General features: G+C 28.4%; 1 protein-coding gene across 5 annotated transcripts in view; it reads left to right on the top strand.

Moving 5' to 3' along the window:
* Positions 1 to 2125: 2125 nt before the first annotated feature.
* LOC117168150 (mitochondrial folate transporter/carrier) overlaps positions 2126 to 10343 on the top strand; it is a 188106-nt gene continuing 179888 nt past the window's right edge. For all 5 annotated transcript variants that reach the window (XR_004466464.1, XR_004466465.1, XM_033353573.1 and 2 more), the window contains exon 1: positions 2126 to 2449. Coding sequence is in view for 3 of the 5 variants with exons in the window: in XM_033353573.1 (XP_033209464.1) it covers positions 2350 to 2449 (100 nt within the window). In the remaining 2 variants the exon portion in view is untranslated. The remainder of the gene's footprint in view (positions 2450 to 10343) is intronic.

Here is a 10343-nt window from a genome sequence, read left to right as displayed (position 1 = left end):
TATACAAATTTAATAAAAAATGCAATATTTGGGCGTTCGTTGATAGAAAAATTCGATTCTTTTTTGTTTCGATATCAGACTTTTAATTGGAATCTTCATAATAAATTCGGTAACATTCATGATGAGTTGACACATTTCACGTTTTTTAAAAACAAATTTAACAAAGAAATGCATTATGCGGGCACCTGTGGATGAAAAAAAAAGTTTTTTTTTTTTCGATTTGAGTCTTTTTAATTCGGAAGTTTATCCTGTTTTCAGCGAAATTCATAATTGGTTGATAAATTAAATATTTTTTTAAAACCAAATTAAATAAACAAATCCATTATTCGAGTATCTGTCATTGGAAAATTTATTTTTTACGCTATCCTAATTAAAACTGTTAACATAGAAAAAAAACGAATTTTTCTGCAGATAAATGCCTGATTAATGCCTTCGAATTTTTCTGTAGACAAATGCCTGATTAATGGCTTTGGTCATCAAATTTGTTTAAAAGATCAAAAGATTAATAAACAAATTATGAATTTTGCTGCAAATGTCATAAAGTTCCGAATTTTTAAAAATGTACATAAAAAAAAACGAATTTTTCTCTCGAAAAATGCCTGATTTTTGTTTTTGTTTATAACATTTCTTGCAATATAACTAGAAGAAACATATGTTTATGGAAAATAAAAAAAATGTCAAAAAATAATTTTTTTCTAAAAAATTTTGTTGTTTAATAATATACACACACACACATATATATATATATATATATATATATAATATTGGAACATCTTTAGCTAATATTAGTTTATGAAACTTAGGCGATTTCAACACTTTTCCTATTATTGACGAGCACTGTGAACGTCAAATAGATCAAATGGCCATCTTGTCATCATATTTGTTTGTTTCTTTATAAAAAATTGAAAACCTAATTAAAAAATCAGGCTCGACAATTCTCTTAGAAATCTGAACAGCTTTTTTTCAAAATTTTTTAGTTCAAATCGCTTAATATTTGTGGGCTGTACGTTATTTTGAATAAAAAATGTCATTTTTTTCTCACTGTGGGTCGGGAATGTGAAAATGAGATCATATAAACTCCCATCTGACACAAGTCTGCTGAAGGTTGGTTGAACTTCTCAGCATAAAACACTTACCAGCTATGGCCCTTTCTTAAAACTAGTCGCCTCCCACCCCCACACCCAAACCCTCGTTAATCGAAGTTTTGTGTGTTACTGAGGTAGGGATTTCATTTAGAAGTTAAAAGAAGGTAAGGTTGATGTTTTGAACGTATGTGCTACGTTTAAATCGTAAAAATAAAATTGGAAATGAGTAAATTCAGTTTTTGAAAAACCGGCAGAAGTTGCAGTAAAATGTTTAATGACAGACTTTTTTACAGAATGCGCATTTTTTAAAAAAGACAATGAAACTAAGTCTGTTTCAATATCAATGCATGTTATGAATTGTAATAATATATATTTATGGAAATGATATACAAGTTGAGATACAAATTTGAGTTCGAAGCACGAGATACGTGATGAGAATATATTCGTTAAAGCCAAAGGAGCTTTAACAAAAACGATGTCACTATCACCAAATTACTGTTGTCGATGTTTTGACTTTTAGGTTAAAAAAATCTGTGCACAAGTGTAAGGAATATACAAAGACCGAGCGCGGAGCGCGAGATAAATACAACATCGAGCGCGAAGCGCGAGAACCAACAGTCGCGCGCCCTAGGCGCGCTCAAACTTTCGAGCGAAGCGCACTATGAAAATGGTCCCGCGAAGCGGGCGGATTTTTTCTCTCGGTTACCCTTCCTGAAATGTTTTTTTACACTTGTTCTTAACATTTTTACTCTTAAAATTAAATCGATTGAACAGCCTTATAAGAGATAATGTCAATCATTGAAATATGTCAAGTGCAGTCCCGCCCAAGTAAATAACGTTCGCTGTCTTTGATATGTATTATACTTAGTTTTCTACCATTTTCTACGTATATTACGTCGCTTATGTATTATACGTAGAAAATCTCGAGTGACATGTCACAACCCATCTCTGCCAGCTACCCATCTGCTTAGTTCCTCTGCTCGACAAAGATGGCGCTGAAACACGGGTCCATTTTTTCCCACGTAGTTGGTCCACCCTGTCTCGACATTTTTCGAAGTTGCATGATCCGTTGCATAACTTCGTTCAAGATCTCGGCGTACAGGTGACAAGAGTAATTGACGTTTGTTCAAACAGGTTCAAAGCCATGTAGAAAATCTGTGAAGCGTGAACGTGTGCTACTAATATCGCGGGGATTGGGAAATATGTACACAGAAATGATTTTGGCCATTCGATAACGAACGAAGAAAAGCACAATTCAGGCAAGATGAACTTTCGCTACGAACATTTTGTCGCCGGTATATCAGGTGGGACTGTTTCAACAATGCTGCTGCATCCTTTGGACCTTTTGAAAATCAGATTCGCAGGTAAGATGGAATTGTAAAGGGGTAGTAGAAAAGTCAAATTCTTACCGATTGATCTTCATTGTTCCAGTGAGCACGTGGTTCACCGTCTTATTTATACCTATATGAATTTGTTTGAATCTACGGAGGTTAATCTTAAATATTTGACATTTATTGCGACTTTTAATTTAAGCTTTTATACACTTCGCTCTCATGTATGTTGCTTAAAATTACAACTCGGGGGTTCGTTAGTGGAAATTAGTTCGGTGCTGTGTTACTCGCAAATTTCGTTATTACAGATAAGCAAGTACTTCAATCTAGTTTGAACAGTCTGTGTAGCCAAGAGTTTTTAAAATTAACCCTCTGGTCACCAGCATTTTCTGGATCAGCGTTGCTGACCAGCTGGGTCATTAATGACCGACAATTTTAATAATTTTTTAAATTATGTTTAAAGTGCATGTATTTAAATAAATAGGGGTAAAATAAAATCGTCAGAGTGTCTAGAAAAGTGCGAAAACGATATTTTCATTTAAATTATATGCAAAAAAATGTAACAAAAAATGCGCAAAAATGGAAAAAATTACTTTTTTCTGTTTTTTAATGTTATTTCTTTTGTTTTTTATGTAATTTAACAAAATCAGTGGGTTTCTTAATCTGTAGACTGCTCTATGAAGCTGTTTAAGTGGTTTTACTATTTTGTTTTTTCAAAAAGTATATTTATCTCATCGAGTGAATGTGCACTCTGTGCTGAGTTTTAATACTTACATTTTGGGCTGTTATTTTTGTTTAGTTGCACTTTTTTAAGAAACTATGAGTGTAAATTAAAGTTCAAGGTGTCAGATAACTAACCAGAATGCAAAAAGAAAATTATTCTATATTAAAAATGGTTTAAATAAACAAATAAAGTAAAAAAAGGTGATAAATACGTTTTTGTGAAAGTGTTCTGAATTTATTTATATAAAACAGCGTAAAATATAGTGTACATGTTACCAATAAAATTATAAAGAAATTGGTACTGATAAATACGAACACCTAATCAATCTCTTGAACAAGACGTGCACATTGCCCGACGGTGGTCCCGGCAGATAGGTACCTGGCAAACAATGCACGCTGTACCCGTTTTTCTATCCAAAAGTAGCGTGGACTCGTATTTTCCAATACATTTTTTTTTACTAAAACATATTCAAATCATCTGATTTCAGATCTACCTAATTTTTCCAATATAATTATTAGAATATTTGCTCCGCCCCTGCGACGTTTTCTTTTTCAGAAACTTCACTTTTCAAATCGCTCCGGGTCATTTTTGACCCAGCTGGTGACCAGATAGTTAAATTTAGACGTTCAGATCGTGTAACAGCCCTACCGCAAGAAATCTCAGAGTATTCTCAGGTGAAATAGCCTGGCCGGTTTGAGACTATCTGCAGGTTTGACTTGAATGATTTAGTGTCAGAGATAGGTTTGGGCCATTTTAGTTGGCCAACGCTAACCCGACTCCCCCCTTTTAAATTTCTCTTCAAATTATTAACATTTTTTTAATTAATGAATTTTCTCATTGTACTTATTTATAATTATAACTTATATAGTTATATACAATTTTCGAGTTAAATTAAAAAATATTGTCTTTGTTGGCGTATCTCATTCCGTTTACGAGAAACGTTGTATTAATTCCAATTTTAAACATTTAAAAAAAGTTAGATATCTGAAATCATCGAAACCCGTAGATTCCGAATTATTATGTTTTAGGCTGTTAACTATGAAATTTAATAAATCTATTTCTAAATTTTAATCCGAAAGCTCAACAAAGAACCCTTGAGTATCGGCTACTCTATTGATATAACCTCTCTGCTTGTTATTTATGATCGAATTCTTATTTAAATTTCAGACTCTTTGCTTGTTATTTATGATCGTATTTTTGTTTCACTTTCACCCGAGTAGGCGTATGCGTAGCCAATTGCGACGCATATCGCTCGCATGCGTGAAGGTCCGGGCGCTTGGTTTGTATCCAGTAGATTGCTTTGATTGGTTGCACGGCAGAGGGCGGGTTCCGCCGGACAGCAGTATCGAATACGGCATCTAACTTACAATTCCTTATTTCGTTGAGACGTGCATGAGGCATAAGCTCAAATTATAACTTTTTTCACACACTTGCATATGTAATTGTGTATTGAAAGTGGGTTATTTGATGTTTTATATTTTATCTTTCCTTATACATTTACTTCATCATTGTTTGATTACTAAGAACATTTTTATATATTTCTATTTGTGGGAGTTATTGCCAGTTATTGCTTTAGAAGTTAATAAATTATTGATTAGTATCACGAATTGTATTCATTGTAGAGAATATTTTAAAAAATACAGTAAGCCACGTTAATGATAAACAATAAATTTAAAATTATAATTGTTACAATTGCTTATAAAAGTCAGTCGAACAATTTTGTAACACTTATTCGACATTAGATTTCCCTAACGGAAAGAATTCATACTGAATTGCGGGTGCGTGAATGTGTTATAAAAACACCATTTTATTTGGAGAAACATGATCAACGAACTGAGAGTTTTTTATACGTTATTTATAATTTCGACTTATTTTTATAAACAATTGTAAAAATAATAAACATGTCCTGTCGGATAATACAATATCATAACAGAGAGAACTTGCTTCAAAATTGTAGTCGATTTAATAGAAGACAATATAGTGTTTCCATTAAAAACGGCCTCAGATGAATTTGCTTTTTAATTTTTGTTTAAATTATGAATTGTTCTAACAGCAAAGTGTTACATCAAAGGTCCATTGTGTATTATTATTAATAAAAAAAATAACTATAGAGAGCGACTAGGAAGGCATTAGGAATTTATTTATCTGAAAAAACTAAATCTATATTTTTAAAAATGGGAAAGCAATGTGAATTTGTTTATTTCATTTGTTTAAGTAAATGGAATTTTTTTTCAAATTTCCACTTTGAAACACACATCTAAAGTATAGCTATATGTCACTCTTACTAAAAATCTAACTTTTGTTGATTTATCTGTTCATAAAAATTGTAAACAATTTTTCAAATATCTGATATTGTTGAAAATCATTGAAGACAAATTTCACCACCAATTCTGTGTACCTGTGCATGAATTGGGTAAATTCCCACAAATGGCACCTTTGACATTAAAAAAAAATGGATTTTCATTGTTAAAGAAAAAAAATTAGGCAGCTTTTTTACAAACATGCCTCCACTACTTTGCTAGAAATTGAATAAGCTTAAATAATTTAAAAAAAAAGCAAAGTGAATGACAATTGCCTTTTTAAAACAGTTGAAGTAAAAATTAAAAATGTTGAGTCTTAAAACTCACCTTGTTTGTTTGATGCCTTTTCTATTTGATCGAAAGGGTTCGCCACCATGTTTACAAGCAAATTTAATCTCACAATAAATAAGATTTGGGTTGATATATTTATTCACTCTTGACTTTCCGATCGTGCGGCTGTCTCTTTTCGAATACTTCGGAAAAGTTTCTTTTTCGTAATTGTAAAGCGCAAGTGCCACATCTTTATAAGATGTAAAAAGGTCACCGGTCTTGAAGGGCATTTTTATGCGTACATGAAAATAGCATAAATGAATTGTAGATTAGTTAAATAAGAATTGAACTTTGTTTAAGTAGTTAATCGCCAGTTTTTATATCGATAATTTGAGGATAAACGGTTTAACTGAACTTCTTTAAATTGGCTCATTTCCATACAAAATTTGTGTACATAAAAATTCAGTTGAATATGCGCATATCAAATGTTAAATTGTGACAATCGATAATTTATTATTATAAATTCTAAGAATACGTTCCGAGTGGTTAAATCACAGGGAATGCAGATCACGCTGGCTACACTCGTGACAATATAACATGCACGTCACAAGACTCTCCCATCTGGGAGCGCATCTTTGCGCAATTTTGTTACACTTTTTTTTTTAATTTATTTTGGTTTAAAAAATGTCCTTTCAAATTTGCGTAAGTTTAAGAGATATTCAGGAATTTTGAAACGATTAGAAAATAGTTAAAATTTGTAAAGATTTTGTTAAAGAATTTTGTAAGGATTCACGAAAATGAAAAAAATTCTTTGAGGTTTCTACAAATAATTAATATAATATATTTTTTTTTTTTTTTGAAAAATTAATTTTTAAAAATTCCAATACATTTTAATCTATGTTTAAAATTCCCAATAAAGAATCTAAAGATTTTAATGCAATCTATTTCATTTTGCCGAATTTCAAAGACAATCAGGAAAATTTTGAAAACTTTTTAATAATTAGAAGGCTTAGAAGGTCCGACAAGATTAGAAACAGAACTTTTTCGAGATTGGTAGGAATATTTTTAAGGACTTTTTATTTTAAAAAACTTACTTTATGAGAATATTAAGCAAGGTTTTTAAACATGTGAAAGGATTTCCTAAAATTAAAAAGAAGACTGTAGAAAATTTTAAAGCAAAATGTTTCAATTTGGTAAGATTATAATAAATAGATCAAAACTGAGTAAATGCAAGAAATATTAAGAAGAATCGAGGAGATTCAAATAGAATTTTAAACTTACATTCTGCCAGAAACTTAGATTTTTAAAGAATTCAAACATAAACTTTAGAAACTTTAAGGGAATTCCGAAAGATTTCAAGGAGGTAAAATTATTTTTCTTAAAATTCCTGGGAAAAATTTAGAAGATTATGAGTCAATTTTTTCACATCTTGAATTAAGGAACATAATTCTTATAAGTCCTTCGTGTGAAATTTTGTTACACAATTTTTTAAATTATATGTTGGTTTCAAAATCTACTATCAAATTTGAGTAAGTTTAAGAGATATTCAAAAATTTTGAAAGGATACAAAAATAATTAAAACTTGCAAAGATTTTTAAACAATTTTGTAAGTTTTCATGAAAATGAAGAAAATTATTTTAGGTTCTAGAAATAATTAAAATAATTTTTTATTACGAAAAATTAATTTTAGGAGATTATTTTAAAGCATTTCAAAACATTCAAAAAGACGTCAAAAATTGTGAAAGTATCTGGAAAAGTTTAAAGGCAATTTTTTTTAATTTCGCAAAATAAAAAAAAATCAGGAAAAATTTGAATAATTTTTAAAAATTAGAAAACCTGGCAAGATTAGAAAAAAGGATTATTTTCCTAACTATCGTGTGAAAATTTTTAATGATTTTTTATTTTGAAACATGTGCTTTGAAAGAAACTTAAAGAAGATTTTTAAACACATCAAACAATTTCCTAAAATTTCGAAAAAAAGCGTAGAAGGTTTTAAAAGCAACATCTTTTAATTCGATAACATTACAAATTTAAAAAATGTAAATAATCGAATAAATTCAATAAATACTGAGTAAAATTGATGAGATTAAAAAAGAATTTAAGATTCCGAAGAGTGTTAGAAACGTAAGCTAAACTGATTTAAAAAACTGAAAAACTTGAAAATTCTTGTAGAAGAATAAGAAAGATGCACCTGGAAATTGTGTACAATTATCAGTCTTTAAAATTAAAATTCAAAGGATTTTTTTTTAAATTACTTTCAGCACATTTTTTCTCAAGCGGAATCTTCGCTTTTAATCGCAAGATGTTCAATTATTTCCAATCAGATTAAGTAATTACATGAATTTTGAAAATTAAAAAAAAGATAACTTGGAATAAGTTGAATGAGATTTAAAAAAAGTTTATTTTAATTGCGCGTAAAATATGTTAAATTATTTCTAAAAATTTGGAAACATATTGCAAAAGATTTCAAATATTCTCAGAGCATCTGAAAAACTTTAAAGGCATTTTTTTTAATTTTGCAGAATTAAAAAAAAAGCAGGAAAAAATTGAATAATTTTTGAAGATTAGAGATTGGAAGGTCTGACAAGATTAGAAAAACAGAATTATTTTTCTAATAATCGTGTGAAAGTTTTTAATAATTTTTTATTTAAAAAAATGTACTTAAAAGAAATTCAAGCGGATTTTTAAATACTTCAAACTATTTCCTAAAATTTAAAATAAAAGTGTAGAAGATTTTAAAGCGAAATGCTTCAATTTGATAAGATTAAAAAGTTAAAAAAAAGTAATTAATCAAGTGAATTCAGGAAGTATTTAGTCCACTTGATGAGATTAAAAAAAATGTAAACCTAAGAAGTGTTTTAGAAACGCAAGATAAACTTTAGGAACTTTAAAAGAATCTCGAAAGGTTTCAGGAGAATAAACAAAGTTTCTTAAAATGCTTGGGAAAATTTAGAAGATCATTAGGAAATTTTTGTCTACATTTTTAATTATTTTTTAAATTTTCGATAAAAACTCAAGAGAGTTACCAATATTGAAGAATTTAAAACGTTTTAAATATATTATAAATTTTTCTAATATCTTCTAAAATCCTATAAATTAAAAATAAAAAGTTATTTGAAAAAATTTTATTTGAATACGATACACATTGATTTTTATTTTAAAAATTCCTGTAAATAGTTGGTGTTTTTTAAATTTTACGATATTTGCGTACCATGTTTGACCTCAGGGAATAGATTTTAGGAATAAAATTATAAAAATATATCAATTAGTTAGTAAAATACTATGAAGAATCAGCTTTCAAATTATAGTTGAAGTTAAAGAAATAGATATTTCTCTTATCGTTTTTCAGCATATGATTTTTCACTAAACGTAAAGCAGATTAAAATACACTTGAAAAATAAAAATAAGAAAGTTCGGAAATTCATGCTGTTTTCTGTTCAGAAATTTCCACACATTTTCTAATAAAATTCCTTTCCGCACCACATTCAAAGGAACATTTTACAACATTTTTTTCAAATGAATTTTGAATTTTGTTTTAAGAATAAGGTGGTCAAGTTAATAACTTTTTAGCTTTTTCTCTTTAAATCCTCAAAATTGTGATTATAGTCTAAAATAGCATGAAAAGAGATGTATCAAAAAAGAACCTAGAGGACTTTAAAAAACTTTTTAAAAATATGTTTAGGAAATTTAGAAGTTTGGAAGATATCAACGAATATTTGATACCTTTTGAGAAATTTTTGCAAGTATTTAAATATTTCTAATACGTTAAAAACAAAATAAATTCCAAAAAAATATTTTTAACTTACTACACTTTTCTTAAAATTTTAAAAAAGCATTCAAGATGTAAAAAAATTTACTTATATAATCTTCTAAATTTTTCACAGGAATTTTAAGAAAAATATTTTTATCTCCTTGAAATCTGTCGGAATTCCCTTAAAGCTTGTAAAGTTTATTTTTTTGAAATCTTTGAAAATATATATTTCTCAAAAATTTAAGTTTGAAATTAGATTTGAATCTCTACCATTCTTCTAAATATTTCTTCAATTTACTGGAATATTTACGTGTTTTAAAACTTTTTAATATTATCAAATTGAAACATTTCTAATATTCTAATTTTTAAAAATTATTCAAATTTTTCCTGATTTTTTTTCAAGTTTTAATTATTATTTTTTAATCATTTCAAAATTTCTGAATATCACGTAAACGTACTAAAATTTGAATGCAAATTTTACAAACCAACATAAACATAACACAAAATGGTGCAACAAAATTGCGCATGAAGGCTTAATAAGAATTAAATTCCTTATTTTTTCTAAAATTATATAATATGGCAAAATTACGAAATAATGTTAAAAAATTGTGATCTTTTTTTAATTTTCTCTCAGAATTCATTCCAATCCATTTTTGGTTGAAAATTCATTTCTTTCATCGAAAACTAAATATTTAAAAAAAAATTTAAATAACTATTTTGTTTGATAATTTAACACTTTTGTTGAAAATTCGATTTTTTTTTTGTTGAACAAACATTTTCTTATACAGTCTGTCAAGTTAAAGCGTGGGTGGCTTTACTCGCAGTCGGTAAGGTGTATCGACATGATTTTTGTGTCAAAATATTAAGAAGAGCTCCCTCTTT

The sequence above is a fragment of the Belonocnema kinseyi genome, chromosome 2 (genome assembly GCF_010883055.1).
Source record: "Belonocnema kinseyi isolate 2016_QV_RU_SX_M_011 chromosome 2, B_treatae_v1, whole genome shotgun sequence".
In the NCBI taxonomy this organism is placed as follows: Eukaryota; Metazoa; Arthropoda; class Insecta; order Hymenoptera; family Cynipidae; genus Belonocnema; species Belonocnema kinseyi.
This window is presented reverse-complemented; position numbering and strand designations above follow the sequence as displayed.